The 14,002-nt window shown below is 40.2% G+C and overlaps 1 protein-coding gene across 1 annotated transcript in view; it reads right to left on the bottom strand.

Moving 5' to 3' along the window:
• Window positions 1-14,002, bottom strand: part of LOC132898326 (monocarboxylate transporter 7) — a 24,413-nt gene continuing 10,411 nt past the window's right edge. Inside the window, exons 2-6 of the mRNA XM_060939850.1 lie at window positions 13,232-13,486; window positions 12,975-13,118; window positions 2,297-2,425; window positions 842-1,642; window positions 1-735 (exon numbers count right to left, since the gene is read on the bottom strand). Coding sequence (XP_060795833.1) covers window positions 476-735; window positions 842-1,642; window positions 2,297-2,425; window positions 12,975-13,118; window positions 13,232-13,469 — 1,572 coding nt within the window. The 5' untranslated portion in view covers window positions 13,470-13,486 and the 3' untranslated portion in view covers window positions 1-475. The remainder of the gene's footprint in view (window positions 736-841; window positions 1,643-2,296; window positions 2,426-12,974; window positions 13,119-13,231; window positions 13,487-14,002) is intronic.

Here is a 14,002-nt window from a genome sequence, read left to right on the forward strand (position 1 = left end):
TCCAGTGTGCTTTCCCTCACAGGAAAAAAAAAAGTTTTAATTTGTCTTTAGGCTCATTCCATTATAAAGAATTTTTCAGCTGGATTTAACACAAATGATTCAATTCATTGTCAGCTTTATGACCAATTAAAGATCTGGTGTGTGTAGTTTAAAAGAATTGTTCTATATGATGGGACATATAGGGTGGATCTCCTGGCCAATCTGAAATCTGACCTGTAACTGATATGGCTCAATATAGACATGAACGTGATCTGCCTCACACTATCTGGAGAGAAGCAGAGAATAATAGCCTTGTACTTAAGCTACTACTGTCATAAATATTCCAAATTTATGCCTCATTTTTAAGGCACATTATGATTGTGTGATTGGTGTATGGGTAGGTAACCTTGTTTTTTTTTTTTAATCTATTCCTTAATGCTGCTCCATGGTCAGACATCCCTACTTTTGCTGGTTTCTGAAATTTTGCCAACTAAGTTCAAAGAGGAGACTTGGTCCAAGATTGACTTTGTGGGGTAGGTACGGTGTCCACCTCTAGAAATTCCTCAGGCATGACTTTATCCTGGTCCTTGTGCTCGGCAGCAAGGCTGTTTTGGCAAGTGCTGAGAGCTTTCTTTTTGCACAGAAAACCTGTCTTTGCTGGACGTACCAACCCTAGAAAGAGTGCACCTATCCCTGTACCAGCAGCACAGGAATAAAAGGCAGAACTGTAGTTCTGTGTGATGTCCACCAAAATGCCTGCAGCACATTTGAAACAAACAATGAACATGGGGTCAAATATCATAATTCTTGCTCAAAAAGAAATAGATTTAATACTAAAACAGCTGAACTTCAATATGTATACCTCCTAAAGGTGGTCCAGCAAGTCCTGCAAAGCTCTGGATGAAAACGTAGACACCTGCAGCTAGGGGCATTTTGTTGATGCCCACTACATCATCCTCAGCCAGCATGGGGATATGTGTGGCTGCAATATTACCTAATAGGAAGCCATACAAGACACAGCAGACGACCAGGCCCCAGAAGCCATCTGCCACTGTAAAGAGCACCAACACCAAACTTATCAGCGACACACATCCAAGTAGGACAAATATCTTCCTAATGCATCCACAGCTCAGGATCCAGCCAATGGAGAGTCGTCCAAAGATCTCAGCCACTGCCATTATTGACAGCATATAGGCTGCCTTGTCCCTTTCAGTCCCCATACTCACACTGAGCTCCACCACATACAGCTGTGGAGCAAAGAAGCCCAGTGTTGCAAAAAGACCAAATCCAGCATAACATAAGAAGCTTCCTTCCTTTAACAAAGAAAGATCCAGGAGTTTGTTTTTGCATGGGCTTTTTGTATCCTGATGAGTCTGAAAAGCGTCTCCATCTTTTTGCTGTCCCCCCATTTGGAGGCCCTGTTCCAACTCTTTGAATGACTGCACATCCAAGTCTCTGGAGCTCCGTGAACCACCAAGTTCACTATCAGGGAGAGAGTTTTTGATCTTGTGCTTTCTCAATGGTTTGGTAAAACTTTCTGTTGTCTTTGGCTTGATTATCATGGGGCGAAGCAGAAGTCCACAGACAATAATGGTACCCTGTAACAGTCCAAGCACCACCATTGTGTATCTCCAGCCAATATGTGTCTTAAGTGCTGTAAACCCTGCAAAAATTGCAAAAGGCAATAAAACTTAGTTTATATTTGATATTAACTAGAAATGCACTGATTAGTGTTGTTGTCAAGACCACCTAAATTGAAACCAAGTCATGACAAAAACCACAGTGTACCAAGATCAAGACTTTGAGGGGTTGAGACCAAGTCAAAACCAGGACCAGACCAGTCTGTGTGAAGGGGGGCGGAGAGGGGTGACCATAACTGTAAGAAAAATTTCGAATTCACAAAGAGTCATCATATTGGTTGCATTTAAAGCAGGAAGTTTTACATCCAATCACAGTAATGATGTGAACAAATAAGACAATGCACAGGCAGTTTAGTGATATCCCCACAGTTGTGGTCTTGACTGGTCTTGAAATAAATCCCAAGTCTCTGTGTCCGAGACTGAGACAAGACCAAATAAAAATGAGGTCAATTCTGAGACGAGACCGAGATCTTTAAAAAGTGGCCTTGAGACAGAGACTGGTCTCAAGTACTACAACACTAGCACTAATATCAAAATTACAGCCTGGAATTGTTGTATGAATAAATTTTATATATATTTGTGTGCACGCGTAACAATGAAATTCATATTGTTGTCACATGTATATGTAGGTGAAATGACATGCCACTAGTGAAATAGTTGAGTATGACTCTTCTCACCTGGTGCAAAGACAAATATGGCAAAAGGTTCTCCTATGGAGGCCATGGCAGTGACCAGGGACCGACGTCTACTGAAGTATTGGGACAAGATGGTGACAGTCGGGAGAAATGTCAAACAGTAACCAAGTCCTGCAAGGATACACGTTCAGAAAGTAATGACAAATTTGTTAACACTTCGTGCTCTTTGCTTTTACCTTGACCTGTTACCTTTAGCCTAACAGACTAATGCCTATTTCTAACAAGATTATGACCTAATTGGTTTTTATTACTGATCTTTCTATTTCTTGTGGACAATTTGCATAATCTTGTACCATCTTGTACAGTGTATCTGCTTCATTGAGGTGCAGCTCAATTTGTCATAAGGCCATAATCGTTAGGGGTTAGAGATACCACCCAAAGTGGCACCCTAATCTCCATAGGGAACAATGGCTTTGCTGGCACAAAATAGTTTTGCTTCTGATCATCAAAATGGCTCCTATGGCAACTACTTTTACCAGTTTGTTAATCAGACTAGCCAGTGTAAGCCTTCAATTCTGATGTCAACATTAGTTGTTTTGAATAGAGAGAGAAATGTAGTAGCAGTAGATGAGGAATGTTTCCTTTTGTCCAACAGTGTATTTATCTAGGCTGGTTTCCAGTTTATCTAGTTAGCCTAAGGGTACAATAAGATGCAGTATTTTATTCCACAGTAAATAGAAATGCTTATCTTAAGTGTAGTCATTAGCCTGAAAGTAACAATACATAGTGTCAACAGATATGCATGTTCATATTTGTGAATCACCAACTGCAGAGAAAAGTCACAAAGGTTTGCAGAAATTCAGCACAGCATTCACAAATATACAGACAGACTTGAACACAAAAATAGCAATGTAAACTTTTAGGTGTGGTATTTATTTTGCATATTTAGTTTGGGCTTGTAGTCTGTAGATACAGCTTTGTACAGACACACTATATTGCCAAAAGTATTTGCTCACCCATCCAAATTATCGGAATCAGGTGTTCCAATCACTTCCATGGCCACAGGTGTATAAAATCAAGCACCTAGGCATGCAGACTGTTTTTACAGTTTGGAGCTGGCCCCTTCCTCTTCCAACATGACTGTGCACCAGTGCACAAAGCAAGGTCCATAAAGACGTGGATGACAGAGTCTGGTGTGGATGAACTTGACTGGCCTGCACAGAGTCCTGACCTCAACCCGATAGAACACCTTTGGGATGAATTAGAGTGGAGACTGAGAGCCAGGCCTTCTCGTCCAACATCAGTGTGTGACCTCACAAATGCGCTTCTGGAAGAATGGTCAAAAATTCCCATAAACACACTCCTAAACCTTGTGGACAGCCTTCCCAGAAGAGTTGAAGCTGTTCTAGCTGCAAAGGGTGGACCGACGTCATATTGAACCCTATGGATTAGGAATGGGATGTCACTTAAGCTCATATGTGAGTCAAGGCAGGTAAGCGAATACTTTTGGCAATATAGTGTATTTGTGGACAAAAATATTTGTGAATTATGTTAAGTTTGTCAAATGAGTGGACATAAGTAATTTTATGTTGGTTTCATTAATGCGTTTTTAAGTGTTATCCTACAAATACAACTTGCTTTGCATTTATTAGTAGACTATTTAAGACTGTGTATTTATGCATATTGCATTGTATTTATTTGTTGAATGTGTTGTGACTGTGTGTGTGGGTGTGTATACAGTTGTGGTCAGAAGTTTACATACAGTGACATGAATAGCATCTTGGATATGAATGTCATGGCAATATTGGGCTTTCAATGATTTCTCTGAACTGTTTGTTTTCTGTGGCAAAATGACTCGACAACATATTTCTTTAATAGAAAAAAAACATGAATTTGGTGCAGAAGTTTTAATTTATTTTGGGTTTTCTGAAATCAACACAGGGTCAAAATTATACATACAAGGTCAAAAATGTACATACACTCACTTAGATTATTAATTCAGAGGTGCTGAGACTTCCAAAATGTCTCTTATCTTGCCAAGGCCTCTTAATTTCCTGTTAGTGATTGATTATGATTGACTACAGCTGGTAGCTCCTCTGTGCCTTCATAAAAAGGGTTTGTTTCCAGCACTCATTGGATTGACCAACACACAGTAAAATGGGAAAGTCCGAGGAGCTCAGTGCAGATCTGAGAAGAGGATTGCAGATGTACACAACTCAGGAATGTATCTTGGGGCCATTTCTAAACAACTGCAGATCCCAAGAACAGTTCAAACAATTGTATGTAAGTTACTGGGAGGTGTAGTCACTTTGCCAAGCCACTTTGCTTCAAGAAAACCCAAATGGTCATCCTCCACTGAAAGGAAATTGGTTTGGATGGTCAGGAACAACCCAGGAACCACCATGGCACAGCCCTGCCATGAACTGGAGGCTGATGGATCGCTGTCTACAGTTCAGTGAGTTTTATATCACTATGAACCAAGAGACTGCTCTCTAAGAAATAACCCCCTGCTCCAAAATCGACACCTTCAAGCTTAACTAAACTTTGCAACTGACCACATGGACAAAGAAAAAGCCTTCTGGAGGAAAGCTGTATGGTCACATGAGACAAAGATTGAGTTGTTTGGCTACAATGACCATGATGTACAGAAGAACACTACCAGCTGGTGGTGGTGGTAGCAGCATCATGCTCTGGGGCTGTTTTACTGCCAGTGGAACTGAAAGTGGATGGAATAATGAAGAACCTCAGAATTCTTCAGCATAACCTCAAACCATTGGAAACTTGAACATGATTGGGAGTCACAACAGGACAATGAACCCAAACACATATCAGAGCTGGTTGTGGAGGTTAAAGTAGGCTAATATTAAGCTTAAAACAAGCCCTGACTTCAACCCTGTTGGAAAATATATGGACCATGCTAAAAAGTCGAGTCCATACCAAGACAAAAAAACCCAAATTTAATTGAACTCTACCAGCTCTACCATGAAGAGTCATGAAATATCCAACCAGAATTCTGACAGAAGCTTGTTCATGGTAAACAAAAAATGTTTGGTCAAGGTGAATCTTGTGAAGAGACATTTTACCCAAATATTAGGTATGCTGGATGTAAATTTTTGACCCTGAATGTACACTTTTGACCCTGTATTGATTTCAGAAAACCCAAAGAAAAAATTCTAGTAGTTTCTTTTTTTTTAAAGGAGATACACAGAACCATGGCCTCACTTTTTGTTTATAAATGTCTTGAGACCCCAAGAATGACACAGGAATAGTTTTAAGCGTTAACAATAAATCTAATATAGTAATTTTTACAATTAAAATGATTCATATAGGTAACGATCTGAGTGAATGACCTTGACATCTGTGATGTCACAGCAGGAAGGCTATCGGTCTCATCGCCATTTTCACTATACTAAAACACAGAACTAACTGCAACTTCGATCTTCTATTTTGAACTAATTTATCGCCATGCCATGTACAACCCCGATTCCAAAAAAGTTGGGACAAAGTACAAATTGTAAATAAAAACGGAATGCAATGATGTGGAAGTTTCAAAATTCCATATTTTATTCAGAATAGATCATAGATGACATATCAAATGTTTAAACTGAGAAAATGTATCATTTAAAGAGAAAAATTAGGTGATTTTAAATTTCATGACAACAACGCATCTCAAAGTTGGGACAAGGCCATGTTTACCACTGTGAGACATCCCCTTTTCTCTTTACAACAGTCTTTAAACATCTGGGGACTGAGGAGACAAGTTGCTCAAGTTTAGGGATAGGAATGTTAACCCATTCTTGTCTAATGTAGGATTCTAGTTGCTCAACTGTCTTAGGTCTTTTTTGTCGTATCTTCCGTTTTATGATGCGCCAAATGTTTTCTATGGGTGAAAGATCTGGACTGCAGGCTGGCCAGTTCAGTACCCGGACCCTTCTTCTACGCAGCCAAGATGCTGTAATTGATGCAGTATGTGGTTTGGCATTGTCATGTTGGAAAATGCAAGGTCTTCCCTGAAAGAGACGTCGTCTGGATGGGAGCATATGTTGCTCTAGAACCTGGATATACCTTTCAGCATTGATGGTGTCTTTCCAGATGTGTAAGCTGCCCATGCCACACACACTAATGCAACCCCATACCATCAGAGATGCAGGCTTCTGAACTGAGCACTGATGACAACTTGGGTCATCCTTCTCCTCTTTAGTCCAAATGACACGGCGTCCCTGATTTCCAAAAAGAATTTCAAATTTTGATTCGTCTGACCACAGAACAGTTTTCCACTTTGCCACAGTCCATTTTAAATGAGCCTTGGCCCAGAGAAGACGTCTACGCTTCTGGATCATGTTTAGATACGGCTTCTTCTTTGAACTATAGAGTTTTAGCTGGCAACGGCGGATGGCACAGTGAATTATGTTCACAGATAATGTTCTCTGGAAATATTCCTGAGCCCATTTTGTGATTTCCAATACAGAAGCATGCCTGTATGTGATGCAGTGCCGTCTAAGGGCCCGAAGATCACGGGCACCCAGTATGGTCTTCTGGCCTTGACCCTTACGCACAGAGATTCTTCCAGATTCTCTGAATCTTTTGATGATATTATGCACTGTAGATGATGATATGTTCAAACTCTTTTTGCAATTTTACACTGTCAAACTCCTTTCTGATATTGCTCCACTATTTGTCGGCGCAGAATTAGGGGGATTGGTGATCCTCTTCCCATCTTTACTTCTGAGAGCCGCTGCCACTCCAGGATGCTCTTTTTATACCCAGTCATGTTAATGACCTATTGCCAATTGACCTAATGAGTTGCAATTTGGTCCTCCAGCTGTTCCCTTTTTGTACCTTTAATTTTTCCAGCCTCTTATTGCCCCTGTCCCAACTTTTTTGAGATGTGTTGCTGTCATGAAATTTCAAATGAGCCAATATTTGGCATGAAATTTCAAAATGTCTCACTTTCGACATTTGATATGTTGTCTATGTTCTATTGTGAATACAATATCAGTTTTTGAGATTTGTAAATTATTGCATTCCGTTTTTGTTTACAATTTGTACTTTGTCCCAACTTTTTTGGAATCAGGGTTGTAGATGTGTTGCTGGTGGGTGCAGCAACACAACAGAAGGTGGATTTATGTTGTATTCATGGCCCAAGAATGTTCAAACTGCAAAGATTTGGATGTGTTTTGCGAGAAATTCACGGGCACATTTTACTGATGACTCGTACAAAACCTCTGATCTGTTGAGGAGTGTTGGCTATAAGCCCGCATTGAAAGAGGGTACAGTACCAACAATTAAAGGAAAAGAAAACTACAAGAAAAGGAAAGTAATTTCAGTTGCACCAGTTCTCCCAGAATGTGAGCCGAGCAGTAATGGCGGCGTGCTCAGTATGGAGAAAATGGAGAATGAGTGGACCAATCGTCATATTTCTCCTCTGGATATGCTTGCCTCAGCAGCAATATTTCGCCCTTACGTGGAAGAAGCAAATGAATGAAGAACTGAAAGTCAGATTGTTTCAAAAACAATCGGCCACAAAATCGGCCTTCAAGAAGCGAGAACACAGACGGGCAAGATGCGACTCTCATTTGGTTACATAACAACACTCGTTGTTTACCTGCATTTAGATTAATGCATGTAACTTGTATTGTGTATTTAAGTTACCGGTATAAGATTATTTAATTTGCTTCAGAATGTGATTGTCTCAGTTCATCTGATTATTTAATTAGCCTTTTACGTTTTATCAGTGAAAATTAATGCATGTACATGTATGTTGCCTAAGTTATAACGCCTATCCTGTTTTAATGAGAGTCACATAAGACTGTCAGTTCAGTTCCATCCAATTCTCTAGACGGCTTTGTTGTGTGGCTTTATTTCGTAAGGTGGGGGCCTCCATGGCCAACGTGTTACTATCGGATTCACTTTCCAATGGTTTGAATTGATACAGTTCTATGTGTATAGCAGTAGCATGTACACACACACCAATTTCAGGATTATCACAATGTATTCCTATCTGAGGAATCCGAAGAATCTCCAATAAATCCGAACGAAGAGGCCATTGCAACCACTCTCGCCTGCCGAGTCTGGCTTTGGTCTATACAGTGGCATGCAAAAGTTTGGGCACCCTTACGGAAAATGTCTGTTACTGTGAATAGTTAAGTGAGCAGAAGATGAACTGATCACCAAAAGGCATAAAGGTAAAGACGACACATTTCTTCTCAGCGTTTTCTGCAAGATTTGTGTATTATTTTTGTTTTGTACAACTGGAGAGTGAAAAAAGAAAAGGAACATCATGCGAAAGTTTGGGCACCCCAATACATTTGAGTTCTCAGGTACCTTTTACCAAGGTTCCAGACCTTAATTAGCTTATTGAGCTGTGGCTTGTTCAAATTCTTCGTTAGGAAAGGTCAGATGATGCAGATTTCAAAGCTGTATAAATTCTCTGACTCCTCAAACTTGTCCCTAAAATCAACAGCCATGGGCTCCTCTAAGCAACTCCCTCGCATTCTGAATAATAAAATAATTGATGCTCACAAAGCAGGAGAAGGCTACAAGAATGTAGCAAAGTGTTTTCAGGTAGCTGTTTCCTCAGATCATAATGTTATTAAGAAATGGCAGTTAACAGAAACAGTGGCGATCAAGGTGAGGTCTGGAAGATGAAGAAAACTTTCTGAAAGAACTGCTCGTTGGATTGCAAGAAAGGCAAATAAAACCCCCTGTTTGACTGCAAAAGACCTTCAGAAAGATTTAGCAGACCCTGGAGTGGTGGTGCACCGTTCTTCTATGCAGCGACACCTGAACAAATATGACCTTCATGGGAGAGTCATCAGAAGAAAACCTTTCCTGCATCCTAGCCACAAAATTCAGTGTCTGAAGTTTGCAAATGAACATCTAAATAAGCCTGATGCATTTTGAAACAAGTCCTGTGGACTGATGAAATCAAAATAGAACTTTTTGGCCACAATGTGCAAAGGTATGTTTGGAGAAAAAAGGGTGCCAAATTCCAGGAAAAGAACACCTCTCCAACTCTGAAGCATGGGTGTGGATCGATCATGCTTTGGGGTTGTGTTGCAGCCAGTGGCACAGGGCACATTTCATTGGTCAAGGGAAGCATGGATTCGAATAAATACCAGCAAATTCTGGAAGCAAACATCACACCATCTGTAAAAAAGTTGAAGTTAAAAAGAGGATGGGTCCTACAATAAGACAATGATCCAAAACACACCTCAGAATCTACAATGGAATACCTCAAGAGGCACAAGCTGAAGGTTTTGCCCTGGCCCTCACTGTCCCCTGACCTAAACATCATTGAAAATCTGTGGATAGAGCTCAAAAGAGCAGTGCATGCAAGACAGCCCAAGAAACTTGTAGAACTGGAAGCCTTTTGCAAGGACGAATGTGTGAAAATCCCCCAGGTAAGAACTGAAAGATTATTAGCTGGCTACAAAAAGTGTTTACAAGCTGTGATACTTGCCAAAGGGGGTGTTACTAGGTACGAACCATGCAGGGTGCCCAAACTTTTGCTTTGGGCCCTCTTCCTTTTTTGTCATTTTGAAAATGTAAAAGAAGAAAATAAAAAATTGTTTTTGCTTAAAATATAAAGGGAATGAGTCATTTTTAAAGGGCATATCATGGGTAAATTCAGGAGCAAGATCAATGTAATTCTCCTATTTTATATTAAACTTTGGTCAAATATCTGTCACATTCTGCATTCTCTGCAATTTTTTTACCTTGTGCAATACCAGAAAAATTCAGTTGAAATCAAGCCATTTGAGGCGAATTGGTCTGCCTCTGAAAAAACTTGCCATTTGAATTTCCCAGGAAATGTTGATTTTCGTGACGTCATCTGCGGGACGCCTCCCTCTGAATCCTACGTCAGCGTTGGTTTGTTTATGAGAATACGACCTGGTAGTTTTCTGCAAATTTCTTCAACGTTATCACGTAATTATTAAAATGGTTAACAGATGTATCGTAGGAGGGTGTAGCAACACCAATCTTGATGGGATTAGTACTCATCGTTTTCCAAAAGACCGGACAATGAGAGAGAAATGGGAGCGCTTGGTCTACACAGGCTGTGCACTGAAAACGTGCAAAGCTCTCGCTGTCTGCTGGCGCTTCCGCAGACAACGTCATGAATCTGGATCCAGACTCCCTTGGGATTTTTCCAGACGGGTTTTGTTATTCTATTTTTTTTCTGCTGTAGACAGATGGCCTTGTGCAAAATCACCCTTCTGAATGAATGTGTAAAGGGACATACAGTGCTCAGCGTAAATGAGTACACCCTCTTTGAAAAGTAACATTTTAAACAATATCTCAATGAACACAAACAATTTCCAAAATATTGAAAAGACAAAGTTTAATATAACATCTGTTTAACTTATAACGTGAAAGTAAGGTTAATAATATAAACTTAGATTACACATTTTTCAGTTTTACTCAAATTAGGGTGGTGCAAAAATGAGTACACCCCACAACAAAAACTACTACATCTAGTACTTTGTATGGCCTCCATGATTTTTAATGACAGCACCAAGTCTTCTTGGCATGGAATGAACAAGTTGGTGACATTTTGCAACATCACTCTTTTTCCATTCTTCAACAATGGCCTCTTTTAGTGACTGGATGCTGGATGGAGAGTGATGCTCAACTTGTCTCTTCAGAATTCCCCAAAGAAAATAATTTCTTTACAACACAAAGGTGAAGGCTACAAGAAGATCAGCAAAGCTTTACTTATCAGTCAGAATACTGTAGCAAAAGTGGTACAAAAATTTAAGAAAGATGGAACTGCAGCCATCTCACAGAGACGTCCAGGTCATCCATGGAAGTTAACACCTCGACAGGAGCGTCTTCTGATGAGAAGGGTTGAAGAAAATTGGCATACAAGTTCACTGCAGTTATCTAAAGAAGTAGAAAGCCAAACTGGGGCGACTATTTCCCATGACACAATACGGCGTACACTGCAGAGGAATGGCATGCATGGATGCCATCCACGAAAGAAGCCTCTCCTAAAGCCCAGGCACAAAAAAACCCACCTAGAGTTTGCCAGGGCCCATGCTGACAAAGATGAAGACTACTGGGACTCTATACTCTGGAGTGATGAGACCAAGATAAATGTTTTTGGAACTGATGGCTTCAAAACTGTATGGCGTCGCAAAGGTGAGGAATACAAAGAAAAATGCATGGTGCCTACAGTGAAACATGGTGGTGGCAGTGTCCTTATGTGGGGCTGCATGAGTGCTGCTGATGTCGGGGAGCTGCATTTCATTGATGACATCATGAATTCACAGACGTATTGCTCTATACTGAAAGGGAAGATGCTACCATCACTCCGTGCCCTTGGTCGTCGTGCACTTTTCCAACATGACAATGATCCTAAACACACATCTAAGGCCACTGTTGGATTTCTGAAGAAGAACAGGGTGAAAGTGATTCAGTAGCCAAGTATGTCTCCTGATCTGAACCCAATCGAACACCTACAGGGAATTCTGAAGAGACAAGTTGAGCATCACTCTCCATCCAGCATCCAGTCACTAAAAGAGGCCATTGTTGAAGAATGGAAAAAGATTGATGTTGCAAAATGTTGCCAACTTGTTCATTCCATGCCGAGAAGACTTGGTGCTGTCATTAAAAATCATGGAGGCCATACAAAGTACTAGCAGCTCAAATGCCAACTTTGCGGTTAATTTTAAGTCTCAAAAATATATATTTTTCTTCCCATTCATGCAGCATACAAGAGTCAAGGATGGAGATACTATCCACCCAGAAATGTATTTAAAAATAAAGGTTCTGCGTATCTCCTTTAAGATGTAAGCTGTATAATCATTCTGCCACAGAAAAAGAACAGTTCAGAGAAATCATTGAAAGGCCAAATATTGCCATGACATTCATGTCACTGTATGTAAATTTCTGACCACAGATATATAATATATATAAAATACATGCATACATACAAGTATTTATGCAATTTACACATAGGCTTCTAAATTATTTAATCTTCATAGTTTCACTACATGCTTCCAGATAACCACTAATATTGCACCACCATTTCTGCGCTATCTTAGGCTACATCCACACGACAACGGCAACGAGATGTTATTTAAAAATATATCGCGTCCAAATGGGCAACAATCAGTAAAATATCTGGTCCATATGGCAACGCAACGCTTGCTGAAAACGATGCAATACACATGCCACACCTCTAGGGGCGCTGTAAGACGGTCCCTTCGGAGACACCAGAACAATAGAAGTAAGGACGCATGCGCATAATGCGCGAGACTTCATATTAGCTACAAAGTCAGGAAAATCTGTTTGTAAAATTACATTATAATGACCAAATACAATGAAAAGTATTTTTCCAGTCTCACCTGTGAAAGGTAATCCCATGTGATCTCGTTTGGACGGTAAACCTGTTGTAAGGCTTTTTCCTGGTGATATTCGTTACACTTCTACCCGGCGTGAAGCACTCACAGTCATGTGGTTGTGACGTCATCGTAAACAAATCCGTTCTACTCATCCAGACGACTTCACAACGGCAACGTTGCCAGATCTTTCCACTCAGGAACCCGTTCTCAAAAAGATTGCGTTTTGGGCACCCAAAATGCCGGTGCCGTGTGGACGCCAGGCCTAAACGATAAGCAATTGTATCGGACTCACCTGAATCCGTTGCCGTGTGGACAGGGCCTTAGATCCTTACTTACTTCACATCTTTATTAGAGCAAATTATGCTGATTACCTGCAACTATCCCAATTGTGATGTAAATCTGATTCATGCAGCTGGTGAATGCAGTGCATATTGTTCCCAGGCAAATTAGAAATCCTCCAAGTGTCACGACAGGCTGGTAGCCAAATCGGTTGCTCAGCCCAGTCGACAGTGGTGCTGAGCCAACAAGCAATATGTAGATTGATGAGAAAGTTATGTAAATGGATACACAGACATTAAGTATGATTACATTTAAAGATAGATTTGAAAAAGGCCCACACATATCTTACCTGTAAAAGTCATTACAAACACACTTATTGAGATCATCCATGAAACCCGACTGTTGGTTTCATTAAACTCACAAATCAGATCGTTGAGGAATATACCAAAACATTTAATGACTCCATATGTGAAGACTTCAACAATAAAAAAGGCCACAGCCACAATCCAACCCCAGCCACCATCTGGTACCTCAGAATATACTTTAGGTCCCAGGCAACCTCCTGATGTGAAGAGCCACAGTACCATGGTCACTAATGTCAAAGCTGTGTAGAAAAAAAAAAGACTTAAAATTTTACATTGGGTAAATTACATATTTAGCAGTGTCAGTGGTAATCTTTGTTAAAATGTCATTTAAGATGCTGAGTGTATTTAAGGAATGTTTTTAATAATTAAAGGGTTAAAAGTGCTGCGTATCCTAGTTTATGGAACAGTGAGATAAAATGTATCTTTATTTTTATTTTGCTGTTGACCAAAGCTTCAGTACAGTAGATCTCTGGAAATGTGTCCCTATGTCAAGATCTTGTGATCTCCTTGAAGAACTCTTGGATCATGCGACCTGACAACGCACTGAACCTTGGGGTAGTTCTGGACACCAACAGAGGTGGACAGTAACGAAGTACATTTACTTGAGTACTGTACTTAAATACACTTTTTGAGTATCTGTACTTTACTTGAGTATTTTTTTTGGCAACTTATGACTTTAACTTCAGTACATTTGAAAGGCAAATATTGTACTTTTCACTCCACTACATTTCTATCAAGCTCCTCGTTACTTGTTA

Source organism: Neoarius graeffei, chromosome 14, assembly GCF_027579695.1.
Source record: "Neoarius graeffei isolate fNeoGra1 chromosome 14, fNeoGra1.pri, whole genome shotgun sequence".
In the NCBI taxonomy this organism is placed as follows: domain Eukaryota; kingdom Metazoa; phylum Chordata; class Actinopteri; order Siluriformes; family Ariidae; genus Neoarius; species Neoarius graeffei.